Source organism: Macaca fascicularis, chromosome 17 (genome assembly GCF_037993035.2).
Source record: "Macaca fascicularis isolate 582-1 chromosome 17, T2T-MFA8v1.1".
NCBI lineage: Eukaryota > Metazoa > Chordata > Mammalia > Primates > Cercopithecidae > Macaca > Macaca fascicularis.
In genome coordinates, this window is record NC_088391.1 from 86128470 (window position 1) to 86149661 (window position 21192).

The 21192-nt window shown below is 44.5% G+C and overlaps 1 protein-coding gene, 1 long non-coding RNA gene and 1 other non-coding gene across 13 annotated transcripts in view; 2 read left to right on the top strand and 1 right to left on the bottom strand.

The window, feature by feature from the left end:
- ABCC4 (ATP binding cassette subfamily C member 4 (PEL blood group)) overlaps positions 1-21192 on the bottom strand; it is a 291853-nt gene that overhangs the window by 177548 nt on the left and 93113 nt on the right. For 9 of the 11 annotated variants that reach the window (XR_012426459.1, XM_074021271.1, XM_074021270.1 and 6 more), the window contains 5 exons: positions 19882-19971; positions 18619-18782; positions 17025-17150; positions 15753-16002; positions 2195-2296 (listed from right to left, as the gene is read on the bottom strand). Coding sequence is in view for 7 of the 11 variants with exons in the window: in XM_074021271.1 (XP_073877372.1) it covers positions 2195-2296; positions 15753-16002; positions 17025-17150; positions 18619-18782; positions 19882-19971 (732 nt within the window). In the remaining 4 variants the exon portion in view is untranslated. Of the gene's footprint in view, positions 1-2194; positions 2297-15752; positions 16003-17024; positions 17151-18618; positions 18783-19881; positions 19972-21192 lie in introns of those variants that run through there. The other 2 variants (XM_074021274.1, XM_074021273.1) reach the window with 1 other exon arrangement.
- On the top strand, positions 719-1563 carry LOC141408897 (uncharacterized). The gene is made up of 2 exons (XR_012426461.1): positions 719-993; positions 1064-1563. It is a non-coding gene; the product is annotated as an uncharacterized lncRNA (long non-coding RNA).
- LOC123569912 (small nucleolar RNA U13) lies at positions 19532-19636 on the top strand. Its single transcript, XR_006693795.1, has one exon. It is a non-coding gene; the product is annotated as a small nucleolar RNA U13 (small nucleolar RNA).

Genomic DNA, 21192 nt, shown 5'->3' on the forward strand with positions numbered 1-21192 from the left:
TGTAATCCCAGCACTTCAGGAGGCCAAGGTGGGCAGATCACTTGAGGCCAGAAATTCAAGACCAACCTGGACAACGTGGAAGAAACCCCATCTCTACTAAAAATACAAAAATTAGCCAGGCGTGGTGCGGTGTTCCTGTAATCCCAGCTACTCAGGAGGTTGAGGCAAGAGAATCACTTGCACCTGGGAGACGGAGGTTGCAGTGAGCCAAAATCACACCACTGCACTAAAGCCTGGGCAAAAGAGCAAGACTCCATCTCCAAAATAAATAAATAAATAAATAAAGTGTATAAGGTGGGAATGCCAGCAGGTAAGGAGAAATTGTCCGGTCAGGTGACGTACCTTGTGTGAGTTTCCATGTGCACAAGGTGCAATGATGTTCTATATATTTGGGAACACATTATTGTTCTGTCGGTCAAGATGACAAAAATTACATCAGAATTAGGCAAACATGAAACAGGGAGTGTGATACTTAGAGCCAAGGGCATGTAGAGAAAGGAAGAGTCTGGAGTCTAGAGTTTTGACATTTGTCCCACGGGAGAGGGCGGAGACAGTGGGGCTGGGCGGGAGTGCTGCTCAACCGCCTATTGGCTCTTGGCTCCAGCAAACTACACTACAACTCAAGGTCAGCCACGAAGAGCACCTGGAGAGGGGAGGAGCTGGTCACCACCAGCACTGCCCACCTGTTTTAAGCAGTCCGAGCAGTCCCAGCGCCCTCAGAAGAGACCCTTGCCCTCTGATCCGAAATCTTGCTGGCAGCCGGGCCACTGGGCTCTGCTCCTGGCAGACATCATCTCCAGCCCCAGGGTGCAGCTTCCTGCCATGGCTGGTCTCAGGGTGGCCTCTTCCACCCCTGCTTTCCCTTTGTGCTCTTTCTTTCATCACCTATGTAATGAATTCTCTGCACGAAATTCCCTCTCCCATGCTGTATGTTCTGTTTTCCAGACTAACACAGACTGAGACAAGTGGATTTGCAGAGGACCCTGGACTCAGGTGAGCATAACCACAGAACCAGTCCAATCTGGTTCAACTCTGCGTAATAACATAGTAAACTGTTTTTCAGTTGCCATGGATCCCAGGTTGCAAGTTATGTAATCTGAGCATTTCCAGATGAACCAAGCACACAACCATGGGCAGAACCCAAGTGCTAGAACCAAGGAAGGAGGAACGAGTTCAGAGCGGACACCTCATGGCCTGATCCAGGATGCGATCAGATCCAGCCCTGGCATCACTTCATTGCAAGAACCAATCGGACCGCGCCTCATTACCCTCTGCCTGTAAAACCTGCCCCATCCCCCAGCTAGGGAAGACAAATTTGCGCGTTGCCTCCTGTCTCCTTGCCATTCGACTTACAATGCAGCCTTTCTTTTCATGAAAAGCTGGTGCCATAGTAGTGGCTGCTATGAGCATTGGGCAGGGAGCCCACTGCTTCCTTGGAAGCATAAGGAGGGCCCTGGAGTTGTGGGTAACAGGAGATGCACCGAGCCTAAGTACTTCCTGTGGGTGGCCCCTGCTGTTGTTCCCGTTTGCCTAAATGTTATGAGTAAACCAAGTGCTGAAAAATCCTTGTGGCCTTGCCTGAACTACCTGTCCGCTTACCACACAGTGAAACCCTTCAGTCAGGAATCCATGGAGCTTGCTCCGCCAGCCTGCAGCCTCCCCTCTGCCTTGGGCTGCCAGCAAAGCAGCTGGCAACATCCAGGTGCTTGAAATAGGGGAGCCCCAACCCAACTCCGTGGCAAAAATCCAAGTCATGGGCTTTCTCAATATGTAATAAGATGATCTGAAAACAGTAAGGTGAAAATGTGCACTGATACCTCAAAGTCTCTGAAATAATTTACAATGTACTCAGCAGTTAACCCATTCCATGCTGCACCCCTAGTCTGTCCAATCCTATAAAATCCAATGTTGCCAACGTCCAAACTTAGTGGCATTTAGTTTAGAATGAGGTAACACTTTCATTGGTTTTTTGAAAATGAGATAAAATACAAGTTGTCAAATACCTAAGTCTGATTTCATATCTACTTTCTATTAATTGCAAAACTTACTCCTAATTTTGAGAATCTTTGTAACATACTTTCAGTAAATGAGCACGCCATATTTTATACCATGTGTAACACCTCAAAATTCTGTATTAAATCAATGTCACTCATTATCTATTAGCAGTCATGATCTTGCAATTAGGATATGTTACCTTATCCCAAAAAGCAGTAAAGTCCTGCACATGCACCATCTTTTTACCATCTGACGGCGGCTGACGGTTACGCTGTGATATCTCATCAAGTAGCAAAAAGTTCTAAAGAAAATGGGAAAAACACAGATTGTTTAAATTACAGAAACAAAAGCACAAACAAAAGTCACTGCTTCCACGGAATTTGCAACATAAAACTTCATACAGCCTACAGATCATTTTACCAACCCTTTTTAAAGTATTGGTTCATATCAGCATATGATATTTATTTAATAAATAAACATATAAAGAGTTAATGGCCATGAACTATCTTTGTAATTTTAGGAGCTATCTAATTTTTTTCAACAAGTACACTGGTTCCTAAATAAACTGAAAATACTGCTCTGAGGTTGAGTGCATTTACAGCCCGCATATTTCTACTATTGCACCTTTGTGTTACTAATGGTGAGCACGGGAGTTGGTTGGAAATGATCTGATGAATATTTCATGAACCCTCATCGTGTGCCAAGCCCCATGCTAGATGCTGGCAACATGAAAGTCAAGGCCATTCCCAGCCTTCAGAAAGCGAGTTAGCCCGGAAGGGCAGGCAGCAAACACAGGGCAGAGCCTCTGAAGGCAGCTCTGGCTCTGGCTGGTCACTTAGATTCAAATGGCCTTTCTCAAACTCCCTCGTGCATGTCAAATTGACATACAACTTATTCACTATCACTAAGTCAGTGTTCTTTACCAAAAAAAAAAAAAAAAGCTTCTATCTCTTAAAACATGTTTTATAAGCTTCTTTTCACAATAACTTATTATTGTTACATATAATAATATATATATGATATATATTTTATATATATATATTTTGAGACAGTGTCTCTCTCTGTCGCCCAGGCTGGAGTGCAGTGGCACAATCTCGGTTCACTGCAGCCTCTGCCTCTCGGGTTCAAGTGATTCTCCTACCTCAGCCTCCCGAGTAGCTGGGATTACAGGCATCTGCCACCATACCTGGCTAATTTTTGTATTTATACTAAAGATGGGGTTTCACCATGTTGGCCAGGCTGATCTCCAACTCCTGGCTTCAAGCAATCTACCTACCTTGGCCTCCAAAAGTGCTGGGATTACAGGCGTGAGCCACCGTGCTCCACCTACACTTATCTTTTTCCTTAGTCATTGCCCCCTCCTAGACAGCAGGAATAGCCCAATCTCTTGCTTATTGCTATTTTCCATACTAGTTAGCAACTACACAATGCAATTTAACTGAATAAAACAAAGTCCTGCTAACCATAACAAACCTAACATAATTATATGTAGGAAAACTCCCTTTTGCTCCTCAAATGGTAGGTATAACTCAATGAGAGAAGCTACAGTGGCTTAGAAACAGAATAAACAACCTAGATCACCCCCACCCCATCCAAAATTTTGTAGATGTGGCAAAAGCTGTCAGCTCTCCTCAAAATCTGCTCTCATTTTCTGTGATTAACAAAACTCCCAATTTTTAGCCAATGCACAGCAGCCTTGAACAAGGACCACTCTCTCCAGCCCCTAACGCAGTTAGATGTAGTCACATGACTTAAGTTCAGCCCAACAGAAAGTGACAACGTCCAGGAAACTTCCTATACCCCAATGTCCAGTCCTTGGAAGCTGCCTGGACAACTTCCCCTCCAAAATCCAGGTGGTGAAACTCAATGGCCAATGTGATAGTATTAAGAGGTATTTAGGCCATGAGAGCTCCTCCCTCATAAATGGCATTAAGGACCCTGTAAAGGAGGCTTTGGGCAGTAGGCAGCCCTCTAAGCCCTTCCACCTTCTGCCCTTTAAGGACACAGCATTCCTCTCATCTGGAATATGCAGCATCAAGGCACCATCTACAAGCAGAGAGCAGGTCACTAGAAAACTGAACCTGCCGGTGCCTTGATCTTGGACTTCCCAGCCTCCAGAGTGGTGAGAATTTCTGTTTTTCATAAATTACCCAAGCTGTAATTTATGTTTACCCATCATAAACAGACTAAGACACCCCCAATAAAGATAAAGTCATAACCTCAGGACCTCAAAAGTTGACTGTATTTGGAAATAGGAGTGTTACAGATCTAATTAGTGAAGACGAAGTCATACTGGAAAAGGGAGGACCCTAAATCTCACATGATCAGTATCTTTCTAAGACAAGAAGAGAGAGACAGAGAGAGACACAAGGGCAGAAAACAATCAAGTGATTAGGACACAGACGAGACGGATGCAGCTGCAATCCAAGGACTGCCAGCAACCACTGGAAGCTCAAAGCGGCAAAGAAGGATTCTCCCCTGCAGGCTTCAGAAGGAGCCTGGCACTGCTGACGCTGTGATTTCAGACCTCCAGCCTCCAGAATCATGAGAGGCTCAATTTCCATTGTTTTCAGTCACTGTGTTTGTGGTACTTTGTTCCAGCAGCCCTCGCAAACTCACAAGAAAACTTATGAGGATTTTGCATGAGAAAAATAAACCACCTTGTATAAATGGCTATTACACGGGTATTCTGCAAACACTGGCAACTCTGAAGCAACTGAAATGAGCATGGAACATGTTTGAGACAGAGAAAACAACACTTAAATAAGTCATCTACTACTCTAAAATTTGTCAACATCCTTTGAGTCCTTAAAATTTTTGTCTGTCACTTCACATTTGACTGCAATGTCACTTCAAAAGAACAAAAACTGAAAATGAAAACCTTCTTCCATGCAGGAAAAGAAAGATACTTCTATATAGGAAAAGAAAAAAGTCAGTATTTCTCTCAAAGATCCAGCAAGCAGAAGATGCTGTTGGTTCTTCTGCTCCCTCACTATCCACCCACCAGCCTTACTGAGAGCCGACTTAGGAGTGGGCACTGCTGGTTCTCCCTGCACAAGCCCATGTCTGGCATGGCAGAGAGGGCAGACAGATGCTGGCCTGAAGATTCTGCTGTAGGCTTAACCACAGCATCTCTGCTTCCTCCTCCCATACCACCTATTCCATGGTCAATGAGATAACAATCTGGGCCTAATTTGCCACACTTCACTATTCCTCAAGAAATGACCCAGTTGGGCCAGGCGTGGTGGCTCATGCCTGTAATCACAGCACTCCGGGAGGCTGAAGTGGGCAGATCACTTGAGGTCAGGAGTTCAAGACCAGCGTGGCCAACATGGCGAAACCCCATCTCTACTAAAAATAAAAAAATTAGCCGCGCTTGATGGCACACGCCTGTAGTCCTAGTTACGTGGAATGCTGAGGTATGAGAATCGCTTGAACCCGGGAGGCGGAAGTTGCAGTGAGCTGAGATTGCACCACTGCACTCCAGACTGGGCAATAGAGCAAGACCCTGTCAAAAAAAAGGAAGGAAGGAAGGAAGGAAAGGAAGGAAAGGAAGGAAAGGAAGGAAGGGTGGGAAAAGACCAGACCCAATTTCACAAGTTTACTGACCGGCAATCATGTGTGATACTGACGCAGTGTTTTCACTGGTCCCTTCTCCAACATCCCCCATCAAAACCAACCGTTCCCAAACACTACTCCCTAAGGATCTTCTGAAAAATAATGGACACCATGCTTCAAACTCTTCCATGGCCCAGCAGCACTGACATTCACACTCCCAAAGTGATTCCCTGAGTATTAATCCCACCCTGTCCTTCAGGGTCCACCTCAAAAACTAATCCTGCCGGGAACCAGCTCAGGGTGGCCGCAGCTGGTACTGAAACTGAGTTATGTACAGGGCAGAGATGCGTCCCCCATCCTGCACTTACAAACACACTCATCTGCATGAAACTGCACTGCACTCGGGGTCAGCTCTTCACAGATACATGCTACGGCCAGAAACTGACTGTATGATTGGCTTAAATTATTCAAGCCATCAGCCACGTCAGCACAGCAACAAGCAAAAGGCTATACATCTTCTTAATCTTGTCTAGACAGAATAAAATTCTGATTTTAGCTGAAGTGTACGACGAAGACATCAAATTCAATATTCTGTACATGCGTGTGAGAACAGAAGTTCCCCACCTTCAAAATAAAAAATTATCCACAGAGTAAACCTACTAAGCACTGGTCAATATACAATAGATCTGAGTGGAGAAAGACATGATAATAGTTTGGTGGTTAAATGAGACTCCACTCAACACATGAATGGCTTGTGAAGATGCTGCAGGGGCTGGCTGGACTTTCTCTAGTCACTCAGGAGGATGAAAAAGCTGAAATGACATTGCCAATACAGCAATGAGGTGCATCCCCAGAACAGTTCACTTGCAGAAGTATCAGACGGCAGAACTGAAGTCAAAGAGATTGACTTCAGAGTGGATGGTTGGCAAAAACTGGAGCAGCTTTGTGAACAATAAAACCTCAGAGACACGTTTTACTGGATGTGGAAGTCATTGAAGACTTTCAGTGCTTTGCTGTGAAGATAAGATCTCTTAAAATCCTATTGGACTTGCTTAAAGCCAAAACCATCAATCCTTTCCTTAATAAAAGAAAAACAGACGGAACTTCTTGGACCTAAAATCTTCACAATAAAACCTTCATTTTCTGTACATGGAAAAAAGGAAATGGAAAAGTATGAGTAAGAAAGACAACAGATTAAAGACTTAAATGTAAAACCTAAAACCATAAAAAACCCTAGAAGAAAACCTAAGCAATACCATTCAGGACATAGGCATGGGCAAAGACTTCACGACTAAAACACCAAAAACAATGGTAACAAAGCCAAAATTGACAAATGGGATCTAATTAAACTAAAGAGCTTCTACACAGCAAAAGAAACTATCATCAGAGTGAACAGGCAACCTACAGAGTGGAAGAAAATTTTTGCAATCTACCCATCTGACAAAGGGCTAATATCCAGAATCTACAAGGAACTTAAACAAATTTACAAGAAAAAAAAAAAAACTCATCAAAAAGTGAGCAAAGGATATGAACAGACATTTCTCAAAAGAAGACATGTATGCAGCCAACAAACATATGAAAAAAAGCTCATTATCACTGGTCATTAGAGAAATGCAAATCAAAACCACAAGGAGATACCATCTCAGGCCAGTTAGAATGGTGATCATTAAAAAGTCAGGAAACAACAGATGCTGGAGAGGATGTGGACAAATAGGAACAGTTTTACACTGTTGGTGGGAGTGTAAATTAGTTCAACCATTGTGGAAGACAATGTGGTGATTCCTCAAGGAACTAGAACCAGAAATACCATTTGACCCAGCCATCCCATTACTGAGGATATACCTAAAGGATTATAAATCATTCTACTATAAAGACACATGCACGTATATGTTTACTGCAACACTATTTACAACAGCAAAGACTGGGAACCAACCCAAATGTCCATCAGTGACAGACTGGATTAAGAAAATGTGGCACATATACACCATGGAATACTATACAGCTGTAAAAAAGGATGAGTTTGTGTCCTTTGTAGGGACATGGATGCAGCTGGAAACCATCATTCTCAGCAAACTATCGCAAGAACAGAAAACCAAACACTGCATGTTCTCACTCGTAGGTGGGAACTGAACAATGAGATCACTTGGACTCGAAAAGGGGAACATCACACACCAGGGCCTATTATGGGGAGGGGGGAGGGATTGCACTGGTAGTTATACCTGATGTAAATGACGAGTTAATGGGTGCAGCACACCAACATAGCACAAGTATACATATGTAACAAACCTGCATGCTGTGCACATGTACCCTAGAACTTAAAGTATAATAATAAAAAAAAAATGTGGTATATATACACTGTGGAATACTATGCAGACATAAAAAAAGGATGAGTTCATGTCCTTTACAGGGACTTGGATGAAGTTGGAAACCATCATTCTCAGCAAACTAACACAGGAACAGAAAACCAAACACCGCATGTTCTCACTCATAAGTGGGAGTTGAACAATGAGAACACATGGACACAGGGAGGGGAACATCACACACCGGGGCCTGTCAGAGGGTGAGGGGGAAGGGGAGGGAGAGCATTAGGACAAATACCCAATGCATGTGGGGCTTAAAACCTAGATGATGAGTTCATAGGTGCAGCAAACCACTATGGCACATGTATACCTACGTAACAAACCTGCACGTTCTGCACATGTGTCCCAGAACTTAAAGTATAATAAAAAAATTAAAATAAAAATATAAAAATATTTTTAAAAAAGAAATTTAACAACACAATGTGTTCTAAACTCTATGTGTCTGCCAGGCTCTGGTCTATCTACGGTCAAGGCTCACTTAGTTCCGATCGGTATATCGGGCAGACCTATTCCTCCTCTCCTGATGCCATTTTTCACCTTCTCATTGTTCATCAACACATCCACATGAGAGGCAAGGAAGAAAAGTGAACATTGGATCAATTCGTTACACTCATCATTTACAACCTCCATTTTTAGAGAAATAGGAAAGGAGGCAGAACCAGGCAGACTCCATCAGTGGGTCTTGTAGCAAACACCTGCACAGTTCTAAAGTATCCCAGTCTTCAAAGCCAAATTCACCCCTAAATCTGGTCTTCTTCTAGTATTCCATATTTCAGTGAACCCAGGTAAAAAGATTTTGCAGCCATAAGAACAAAAGTAGCCCCAGTCCCTCCTTCTGACTAATCCCTCCTCTAGCCCCACATGCAAATAAGGATATGCTCCCAATGGCTTTCAAATCTATCCAAGGCTCTCTACTTGGCCTGAGTCCAAATCACATCATCCTCTTCCTGGACTGCTTGCTGCATCAGCCTCCTGGCGTATCTCCCTGCCTCTACTCTGGGCCCCCAATGCATTCCCAGACTGCAGCCAGGGTGAATTTAAAATATGTGGATTTTCTTGAACATTAAGAGCTTTCTCACATAATTACCCCCAGGGAAATGCAGGGCATCAGCCTCCTGGCTGCCCCAAGCCCCTCCCTTTCCCAAACCCTTCCCCATCTCTCTCCACTACCACACACACAATGCTGCAGGCTATTTCTTGAGCCTTCACAGGAAGCACTACACCTCCACAATGGCATCGGCATCTCTACCAAAGCACCTCATGGCATCTCGGACATTGCCTTCCAAAGACAATGACACACGAGCACTGATTTTAATTCTGTGATTATTTATTAATCCCCGCTTGCTGATTCCCAGGAGGAAATTCCCAGCAGGAAGGACTTCTGTGCATTGGCTTACCATTGTATCTAAGCATTTATCACAGTGCCAGCTTAAGCCAGGGGCTCAATTACGTTGTGGAGTCAATGACTAAGTGAATGAATAAATTCCAAACTTAACCCCCAAAAGCCTAGCATAGACCAAGACAGGCGTCCGTGTGCTTCCTCTCAATTGATTTTAGTCTTAAGTGATCCTGATGTCATTTATATTTGCTACACATAGTTTGACCTCGTGTGCTTTTTTATCACACAACTAGGGCAAGGTTTCCCAAAGACAGCATATTTTCAGGGACACGAGGACACTTTCTAAAGATATTGGGCTGAGCGCAGTGGCTCACACCTGTAATCCCAGCACTTTGGGAGGCCAATGCGGGCGGATCACGAGGTCAAGAAATTGAGACCATCCTGACCAACAGAGTGAAACCTCGTCTCTACTAAAAATACAAAAGTTAGCTGGGCATGGTGGTGCACACCTGTAGCCCCAGCTACTCCGGAGGCTGAGGCAGGAGAATCACTTGAACCTGGAAGGCAGAGATTGCAGTAAGCTGAGATCGCACCACTGCACTCCCGCTTGGTGACAGAGCGAGACGCCGTCTCAAAACAACAAAACGAAAGATACTGGGCCCCAGCCAATGCCTGGTGAAGCAGAATCTCCAAGGTGTAATCATTTAGTTTTAATCAGTACATCAGGCAATTCTGATGAACTAGGGGACAAAATTGTAAATGGGTTACAGGAACCATCCAGGTTGAAAAAATACAGAGTTCTAAAGGCAGAAAAAAACAAATAAACAAGACAAAACAAAACCTCCAACAATGACTTCACCACCGTGAAGGAGCTTAGCACACTAACACCAGCACTTTCTTACCAGTCATGCCTGGCCATTTGTTTCTCCTTTACTGAAAATCACTACTGTTGAACTCTAGGCCCACCTTCCCACCAGAAACTATGTACGTGAGGGGAAATTAAGGTTTCCTGCCCAACTCAAAGATGCATCCTTTATCTGGACACAGAGTACCTTGCCAAAGTTAGCCACTGGAAAATGTAAAATTCCCAGCTGGTCAGTTTGTTTTACTGCATGCATACATCTATCTACATGAAGAGGAATTTCAAGCCTTAGACACAGGTGAGTTGCATTTTATTGGAAAACTAAAAATAAAAAATCTTAAGGATTTCTTTCCTAGCCGCATATTGGACCACAATTCCCTGAAAATTGTCTGCAGGACCCCTTTCATGCCACACTCTCTGATGTGTGACATAATTCAGCAGAGAACGACAGTCATCACTTCCCACTAAAATAATGCTCAGTTGTTAGGCATTTTCCAAATCTCACAGATGTAATGAAGCTGGAGGCTGACTTCACTTACACATTTTCTGGGCGCCTGCAATGTATACATAATATAAAGATGAATGAGGCATTGTGTCTGCCTTTTATACGTTCAGAGTTTAGGAAGGGAAAGAAATCTATAAACAAATGGCTTCAACAATAAGGGGAAAATGAGGACAAAGTCACCTGTGGAGATCCCAAAAGAAGAGATGAGGATTAAACAGTGTGTGATGGGCCAGGTGCGGCGGCTCATTCCTGTAATCCCAGCACTTTGGGATGCCAAGGCAGGTGGATCACTTGAGGTTAGGAATTTGAGACCAGCCTGGCCAGCGTGGTGAAACCTTGCCTCTACTGAAAATACAAAAATTAGCTGGACATGGTGGCTCATGCCTGTAACCCCAACTACTCAGGAGGCTGAGGCAGGAGAATTGCTTGAACCCGGGAAGTAGAGCTTGCAGTGAGCTGAGATCGTGCCACTGCACTCCAGCCTGCCTGACAGAGCGAGACTCGTCTCAAAAGAAAAAGAAAGACTATGTGATGGTTAATTTTATGTGTCAGCTTGGCTAGGCCACAGTCCCCAGATATTTGGTCAAATATGTCTGGATATCAATGGGAAAGTATTTTTCAGTTGAGATTAGCATTTAAATCTGTAGACTTTGAAGTCCTACATAATGTCAGTGGGCCTCACCTAATCAGTTGAAGGCATTTAAGAGAAAAAAGACCTACAAAGAAAAAGGGAATTCTGCCTCAAGACTGTCCTCCTCAGACTCAAGCTGCATCATCAGCTCTTCCCAGGGTCTCTGGCCTGCCAGCTGCCCTGCAGATTGTGGACTTACCTCACCTTCAAGTTGCGTGAGAAAATTTTATAAATCAATCTACTCATGTCTCTCTGCACGTACATACACGTGGGCCCTATCGGTTCTGCTTCTCTGGAGAACTCTGACTAATACAGATGGTTTTCTAAATAAGTGAGACAAAACAGGAAATGACCTCCAGACACTAAGTCCAATCCCCTTACTTAGAGACAAGAAAACCGAGGCCCAGAGAATTGGTGAGGACCCAAGGTCTGCGTCCCGCCCCACCACACTACCTGTCGGGGCTGCTCTTTGCCCCATTCTTTCCTATGGCTGCCGCACAGAAGTGACATCTGCATTCAGGTTATGCTGTGCATGTTGGGGTAAGATTGTACACTTTTTTTTTTTTTGAGATGGAGTCTCGCTCTGTCACCTAGGCTGGAGTGCAGTGGTATGATCTCAGCTCACTGCAACCTCCACCTCCCGGGTTCAAGCAATTCTCGTGCCTTGGCCTCCAGAGTAGCTGGGATTACAGGTGCCTGCCACCATGCCCAGCTAATTTTTTTGTTGTTGTTGTATTTTCAGTAGAGGCAGGATTTCGCCATGCTGGCCAGGCTGGTCGAGAACTCCTGACCTCAAGTGATCCGCCCACCTTGGCCTCCCAAACTGCTGGGACGTGAGCCATGGCCGCACTTCTGAGACAGATGGACGGCCTGGGCTAAAGCCCTGGATCAGCCTTTTATTAACTGTTAAAACGTGGAGGTGCTATTCACCCTCCCCAGACTTCAGTTTCTTTATCTGTCATGTAGGAGTGATAGGGGAGTTACACAAGTAAAAGGAGTGAATATTCATAAGGCTCTTGGGCCCCTCCTTGTTACCTAGTAAGTACTCACCAGCTATTACCTGTTCATATAAAGCCCCATGGTCTTAATCTTAATCTTCATTTATCTCATAATGGCCAGGAAGACAGAGTAATTTTATTAACCAAGCAAGACTGTTTCTATTTCTCCACGTGGCCCAAGGAAAGTCCACTTGTTTCACCGCCTGGAAGCCAGTCAGGAGGCTCTTTTTTTTTTTTTTTTTTTTGGAGACAGAGTCTCACTCTGTCACCCAGACTACAGTGCAGTGACGCAATCTCAGCTCACTGCAACCTCCACGTTTTGGGTTCAAGCAAGCCTGAGCCTCCTGAGGAGCTGGGATTACAGGCATGCACCACCACGCCTGACTAATTTTTGTATTTTTAGTAGAGACGGGATTTCACCATGTTGGCCAGGCTGTTCTCTAACTCCTGACCTCAAGTGATCCACCTGCCTCAGCCTCCCAAAGTGCTGCGATTATAGGTGTGAGCCACCCCACCCGGCCAGGAGGGTCTACATTTAATGTCAGACATGGCCCCTCTCTTACAAGAGCAGGTCGACCAAGTCCAGTGGGGTTTGAGATGCACAGAGGCACACACATAACAAGGCGGAGACTCCGATCCAGTCCACTCTGAAAAAGATCCAGCTCCCCAGAGCTGAGGACCCTCACAACCCCCTTGAACAGGGCCCGGTGTTCTGGGAATGTTCAACTCGAGTCTGCTTCCTCACTCAGCCTTCCTCTGGCTTATGGTACAGCCTGGACCACCTTGGGTCTGTATTGGGTCCCAGCCTTTTGCTATGGGTGCTGCTTCTGTCCATCCAGCATTTGGTGCCCATTATGTGTTCATCGTCTCTGAGCTGCACCATACTGGCCTTGCTCAGCAGGAACAAAAGTACCACCAGGCTCCTGAGACCTGGCCGGAGGGCTTAGTAGCACTTGCTTAAATCAAGGACAGAAGGGAGGACACTCAAGCCACAAAGAGCCAAAGACCCCAAAGCAGAAACAGACATGAGTCATGTGCTGGGAAACACACAATGTGGCCAGGTGAGCTCTACACCTAGGGTTCAAAAATAGGACTCCACAGGAAACAGAGAACCTTTCAAGGTTTTTGGAGTAAGACTAGATGAGTAAAAGAACACTGAAGGAAATATCCCACACCAGAGGATACTAAGGCAGCAACATAGGTGATACAGTTTGGCTCTGTGTCCCCACCGAAATCTCAGCTTGAACTGCAATCCCCATAATCCTCACGTGTCAAGGGTGGGACCAGGTGGAGGTAACTGGATCATGGGGGCAGTTCCTCCATGCTGTTCTAGTGACAGTGAGTTCCCATGAGATCTGATGGTTTTATAAGCTCTGGCATTTCCCCTGCTTGCACTTCTCCTTCCTGCCACCCTGTGAAGAAAGTGCCTGCTTCCCCTTCCACCATGACTGTAAGTTTCCTGAGGTCTCACCACCTATGCTGAACTGTGAGTCAATTAAAACTCTTTCCTTTACAAATTGCCCAGTCTCAGGAAGTTCTTTATAGCAATATAAAAACAGACTAATACAACAGGCAACGTAATAATGGTTAAGAAATCATGGTTCTGAACAGATTCCCATCTCTAAGACAGGCAAACTCCTTAACCTATTATAGGAGCCAGTTTCATTCTCTGTAAAGTGGGGACACTAATGCTTATCTCCTTCAATTGTGAGGATAACATGAAATAACATGTAAAGGCTTCCAAGAGCCCTGGTTCACAGTACACACACCAGCGCCTGCAATCACAGTGAGGGGCAGCAACAGCAGTCAGAGAATTACAGCAGCACAATACACATGTGGCCCTTCCATCTGTAAAAGGTGTCCTGCACACTCAGAAAGACACTCTGGTCAAAGTATATTTCTAAGTTATTTCTTTCAAGATGCAAAAGCTGTAAGAAAAAAGTGTTACTGACCTGCATGGACCATCCCTTCACAGTGTTACCTGAAGCTGTTGTCAGAAAGAATGAGGATAAGAATTGACCTTGTATGGTCTGTTTTAGAGGTAATATTTTTTACGAAATACAAACTTGCTAATCAGTAGTGGGAGTCTGCCTATGAATAGCCACTATGCTCCAGCCTAGGTAACACAGCAAGATCTCTTCTTTAAAAAACAAAGTTCATCATAAAAAAGAATCTTAGCTTTTATGATAATACCCACCCCACTCTCTCCCCAACCAAAAAAATAAAAATAAAAAATAATCACAGCCAGTGTCAGCTAAGTTCACTCGAGTCTGTCCCTGGGCATCCATCTCTATTAAGAACCAGGAATAAAACAAAGCAGATTTTTGAAAAGCTTAGACAGTCAAGGTCTTGCCAGGCCCTCTCACAAAGCCAATTTATTTTAATTTTCAACTTATTCATAAACACACAAATACTTGTGCATACATTGTGTGCCAGGACCTTACCTTGGTGATATAAATTATTTGCCCCTGGCAATTTAGTGACAGCTACTGAGGAAAAGGTGATGGTGTGTAAAGTGGATGCTATGATTTGAATGGGCATGCCTACTCTAAATTCATAGGCTGGAACTTCACCCCAGGGTCAGTGTTAAGAGGTGGGGCCTCTAAGAGGTGATTAGGTCGCCACGGCAGAGCCCTCCTGATGGGGATTAGTGTCCTTACAGAAGGCTGGAGGGAACTAAACCAGTTTGTCCTTCTGTTTCTTCCACAATGTGAGGACACAGAGGTCCATCTGGGAAGCAGAGAATGGTCCTCACCAGACCAGACACCAATGCCAGAGCCTTAATCTTGGACTTCCCAGCCTCCGGAACTGTGAGAAATAAATGTCTAACATGTATAAATTAGCAAGTCTCAGGTATTTTGTTACAATAGTACAAACGGAGCAAGGCAGTAAGTAGAAATCAACCGATTGGAAAGAAAGAAGTCTGGTAGAGTTAGGTTCATCAACAGTAAGAAAAAAGTGAAAAGAGGATAGGAAAGAAACGGCAGAGATCCTAAAGGCATGCACAAAAATTAACAAGGAAAACATCTACAGAGGAAAGAACTTATTTTCAAACAGGGATAGCTAAGTGAAGTTGAGGCCATTCTTCCTGACCAAGAAGCAGGGACCTCAGCAAGCTCTTTGCTTCCAGCCCACAGAAGAACCATACTCAACCCATACTCGCTACTTTCTCACTTGCGTTAACGTAACAGATGAAATCTATTTGCTTTTCCTCCTTTTAGACAGCTTAAACATTTTAATCACACCTGCCGTTACCACCTGCACATCAAAAGCCCTGTGCCACTGCTGTTTAGGTTGCTGCCAATAAATGATCACAATGCTTGCATTGTCTTTAGTGCGCTCTATCTAAGATAAGGAAGTACACACAACATTGTGGAATGGCAGCACGTTTTGGTTATGAAAGAGTTAAATGTCATTACACTGGAACATAGTGATGCTAAATAAAAGGAGATATCATTTCACCTCGAATGCACCTACAACTTTAAAATGGCATCTGACACCAACCTGGATTCTTCGGATGCTGATGATTGCCTCTGACACCTTCTCAATGGCTGCGGGGAAGAAGAGGGTGACCGTCAGCCGCACAGCCCCATACAGTGTCACGGCCACGAATACGCGGCTGGCTGTGATCACGTTGCCGAGGAGCACGTAGGTGGTGAAAGTCACAAACACGATGATTTTGCTTGCACTGAAAAATGAGGCCAAATTCATCCCTCTGAGGTAGGAACTTCTCAGAATCTTGGAAATCTCCTTCCTGGAAGAGAGTACAGGTTTTTAAAAAAGCAGTGATGTCAGTCACACAAAGTGGCTCACGCCTGCAATCCCAGCATGTTGGGAGCTGAGGTGGATGAATTGTTTGAACCCAAGAGTTTGAGACCATCCTGGGCAATGACAACAACAAAAAGGTGCAAAGGTGAGAGGTGGCCAGGAACTACCCAGAAAATCATAAGAAGTACCAGGTGCTGGAATGCAACAACTAATCAAATATTTAATCCAAAGCCAGAAAAACATTTTTTTTTTTTTTTTGAGATGGAGTTTCACTCTTGTCGCCCAGGCAATGGTGCGATCTCAGCTCACTGCAACCTCCTCCTCCTGGTTCAAGTGATTCTCCTGCCTCAGCCTCCCAAGTAGTGGGATTACAGGCAAGCGCCACCACGCCTAGCAAATTTTTTGTATTTTTACTAGAGACAGGGTTTCACCATGTTGGCCAGGCTGGTCTCGAACTCCTGACCTCAGGTGATCCACCTGCCTCAGCCTCCCAAGGTTCTTGGATTACAGGCGTGAGCCACCATGCCCAGCTGCCCCCAAAAAATTCTAATAACACAAAGAACAACTAACAGTATTTCCATGCCTGTTTGGAATGAAAAATACTGATTGATAGAGTTTGGTCCAATATAGATATGCCCAGTCTCTATAACCTGTCCATTTGGCTACATTAATATAAATCATAGTTTTATTTTAAACACCATTATTCTCAAATACTAACATCTTAGAATCGTTGTTGGGATTTGGGATATTCAGAAACATTTGGAATTTCACTTCTGTATTAGTAAGAAGCATACACATGCTTTCTGTTTAAGAACATGGTAAATGGAAAACCAAGTGAAAATAACATTCTCCACCATTCTACTTAACCCAACTGCCACACGTGGGGAGTGGGATGGATTGTACTGAACCTCCCATAATGTGAACACGTAGTAAAACTTCTAAAACCATTCAACAAGAATAGCAAATAGAAAAGTACAAAAATACGGTACAATGTATACAAAAACTTACTTTCTCAAATTGGTAACAAGATCTGAAAATGACTTTTCCCAGGCGTACATTTTTATTATCCTTATGCCAGTTATAACTTCATTCATGGTCCTGATCCTGGCATCCGTGAAAGTTGCAGTTTTACTCCTAAGGGGGACCAGACACGGGAGATGAGCCTGAGCGATCACAGCCTGCCCTTATCAGCGGCAGGCACAGGCAGGGACCCGCATCACATGGTTCCCTACAGCACTTTTGCTTCCGTCAACACAGACAGGTCCTACTCAAAATACAAATAGAAAAAGACTTCGATTAGGAAGTCAACAATCTATCCCAACTCAATAAGTATTTTGGAGAATTTGTAATATCTGCTGAGGAAGACATGAAAATGAGTCAGATGTAATCTGTCCCCTGGAGGAGCTCACAGGTGGGCAGGGAAGGCAGAAAGGCCCCCGCGCCTGACAGTAACACAGTGGGTGGAGTGTACTAAAATGAGAATGAAGTGCTGGGGAGCAGAAAAGAAAGGGCTGTTTGTTAACTCCACTGGGAAAGAGGAGAGCAAAAAAAAAAGCTTCAGAGGACCGGGAGCATTTGAACGGGGCCTCAAAGGACAAGGACTGTTTCTCCAGATGGCAAAGAGGGGAAGGTCCAAGTAGAAAATACACCATAAGCAAAAGCATAAAACAAAGAACTCAATGCACTTCCAACAGTGGCTCCTCTCGATCCAGCTGACAACCTTGACAATGACTCATTTCCAATTCACTGGGACCTGCTTCAAGTCTAATTTATTTTATCATCATTAACCTCTTGATCAAAAGCTGTATTTTTTTTTTTGGGACAGAGTCTCACTCTGTCACCCAGGCTGGAGTGCACTGGCATAATCTTGGCTCACTGCAACCTCTGCCTCCTGGATTCAAGTGGTTCTTGTGCCTGAGCCTCCCAAGTAGCTGGGATTACAGGCGTGTACCACAACACCCAGCTAATTTTTTAAATTTAGTAGAGACGGGGTTTTGTCATGTTAGCCAGGCAGGTCTCCAACTCCTGGCCTCACGTGATCCACCTGCCTCGGCCTCCCAAAGGTGCCAGCTGCCACGACCAGCCAACAACCATATTTCTAACACGTACACTACTAGGACTGTGTGATTTTATAAATACATCACTAAAATTCACCCTGCCTTCGGGGAGCTTACAATTTAATGGAAATACTGAAGCAAAAATAACACACTTGTATACACATGTGAAAATAACTCTCACACAAGCACAGTAAAGATGTATGCAGCTAGAATGGAGCCTATGAAATATTTCAATCTATCGTTATTCATTATATGTTTCACTAACTTCTACATATGTGATTTCTGCTTAAGGACGTTCTACTTATTGCGGCCACAGTGCCTGAATAGCTGGCTGGGAGGAGTCGGTGAATGCCTTCACCTTTCTCCCTTGAAGATTCGCCTTCAGCATAAGGATGGAGGCCCCCTTTGGCTAAGCCTGAAGAGCTGCAACATATGCAAAGAAGAGATAATAAAAGGCATTTAGTTTGTTTCTGAACAAAAGCATCGGGAAGACTGTGGATGTTACCAAATAGATATGACATTTTTCACACTGGTATTTCTCTTACCTCAGTGATGAGAACAACTTCCCGAAACAGCTTTGGAAGGGCAGGAGAATAATTAGAACTGCCATCCCAGCAAGGCACGATATTCCTATCTCCATCCAGAGTAGGGCAGTCACTGCGATCGCCTGCAGTGGCCCTGCCCACAGGAAGTGTAAGAACACTGTCACCTTTAAAGAAAAAGACAGAGCGTTCTTAGGACTCTAGAAAGGCAAAACAAGTAAGAACACAGTACAGAAACAATCCGCTGGAAAAGAACAGGCAAATCCTAAACAGAAATGACCACAGTGGGTTTACACCTGCTAAAGCAGAAATCCAAGCACCCACCACAGACGAAGCCATTCTGGGGAAACAAACAGCGGGTCTGGGAGACCTGAAAGAGAATCTGACCGGCAGCATTAGAAGATCTTGATCAGTGGCTATCTCACTGATGAGCTGAGCATTTTCCAGAACTCTCTGCCACAGAATTCAGCTCCCATATGCCCTGGGCCTCCCCAGTACTCTAAGAAAGCCTGTACTATAGTGCCCACCACACACTCCACTAATTTACTTGTGTATTTGTCTCCCAGACAGGCGGTGAGCTTCTTCAGAACAGAAACCAAGTCTTATTCATTGTCCCTGACACTGAGCGGAGGCTTTAGTTCGTGTCTATGAATGAATAATTGGAAAGAAAAAAAATAAAGTGGTCCTAGTGCAAAATGGACATGGCCAGCAGCTAGAATGCCCTGGATAACATGATACCTCCACAAGGTAAGTATTAAACAATGGACACAGGGTGGGTACGGTGTTCACACCTGTAATCCCAGCACTTTGGGAGGCCAAGGTGGGAGAATCGCTTGAGGCCAGAATTTTGAGACCAGCCTGTGCAACAAGGTGTGATCCCTTCTCTACAAATAATAAAAAAAGAAATTAGCCAGCAATCCTTTTGTAGTTCATGAGCATGGCAGTTGGGTGTTCATGCACATGTGTGAGATGTGCCACCTTTGAATTCTGTTATGACATTGCCACATTAGCCCATCTGACATGAAAATTCTAAAGAAGAGAGAAATTAGCTGGGCATGGCGGTGCATACCTGTAGTCACAGCTAATCAGAAGGCTGAGGCGGGAGGATCGCACATCACTTGAGCCCAGGAGTTCAAGGCTCCAGTGAGCTACAATCCTGCCACTGCAATCCAGTGTGAACAGAGTGAGCCCCTGTCTCCAGAAAGAATAAAAGGGGGAACAGGGGTGTTTAATGCAATGAAAAAGGATCCCTGAACTGCAGCTTACCTGGTCAAACTTGTTGACATCATTGGACAGCAGATTGACTATCTGGCCTGTGGTTGTCTTCCCCATGGCCATGTTACTAAGACGAAGTGCCTGAAATAAAAGAGGTAGGTAGAGAATTGTGTTCATACAGTGACACTAAATCAGGCTTAGGACACAGCAGACCTGAGGAAGTCTTGTGTGATGTCAAGACCAGATAACCCAAGACAACAGCTCTAACGACCAGCATTTCAGCCCTCCCAGTACCTTTAGTGGTGGCAGCTGTGTCCTGCCAGGACAGCAAAGCGAGGGGTAGAAAGGAGAAGAAAAATCTCTCACCTCATTTAATGAATTTGGACATGCCCCCAAGTATAAAATGATATAAGTTTCTACTTAAAAGCCAACCAAAGTAATTTTGAGCGAAATTAGAGAAGAACAGAGAGGCTGTCAAAAGAATGAAATGAGAGGATGTGGACTATAAATCCGTACCAATCATTAATTCGATGTGCAACATAATTAAACACACGGGGCCTTAATCTCTTCACTCTGCCTGGATCACAGGGTTTCAATGTGATCAATGGGAAATGACAAATGTTTACAGAGCATCAACTATCTGGAGGACACCAGGAGCCCCAACAGATACGGTGACGCAGTCATGGGTTTCGCCTTGGGAAACAGGGCTAGGTATGTCCAGACACCTGTGATTCAACTGTGACCTGCACAGAGAACTCGGGGCAGTTCCAACTGAGGCACACTGGGTGGTAGAGACCCTAGACGATGAAGGAGGGACTTTAAGGAGGGAAGGGAAGGGTGCTACATGGGAGGCCTCGCTAGGACAGAAGTACGGAGAAGGGGGATGTGGGGGCTGCTGAATAAAGAACACCCCAAACCTGGATGAAGCAGGTGAAGCTTATGGAAGGCAATATGGAACAGTATGTGTGGTTTTTCAAGTTAGAGGGAGAAACTCAACTTAAGGAAGATTAAACAGTAGAAGTTATTGGCCAGGAGACTACTGGAAGAAAGAGAATGAGTCGCTGCTACAATAACAGTCCAGGCAAGAGGCAACAAGATGGTCAACCAAGCTATGTGAATGGAAAAATAAGTTAAAACATGGCCAGGCGCAGTGGCTCTCACCTGTAATCCCAGCACTTAGGGTTGCCGAAGGCAGATCACTTGAGGTCAGGAGTTCGAGACCAGCCTGGCCAACATGGTGAAACCCTGTTTCTACTAAAAACACAAAAATTAAACCAGGCATGGTAGTGTGCACCTGTAATCCCAGCTACTTGGGAGAATGAGGCAGAAAATCACTTGAAGCCGGGAGGCGGGGGTTGCAGT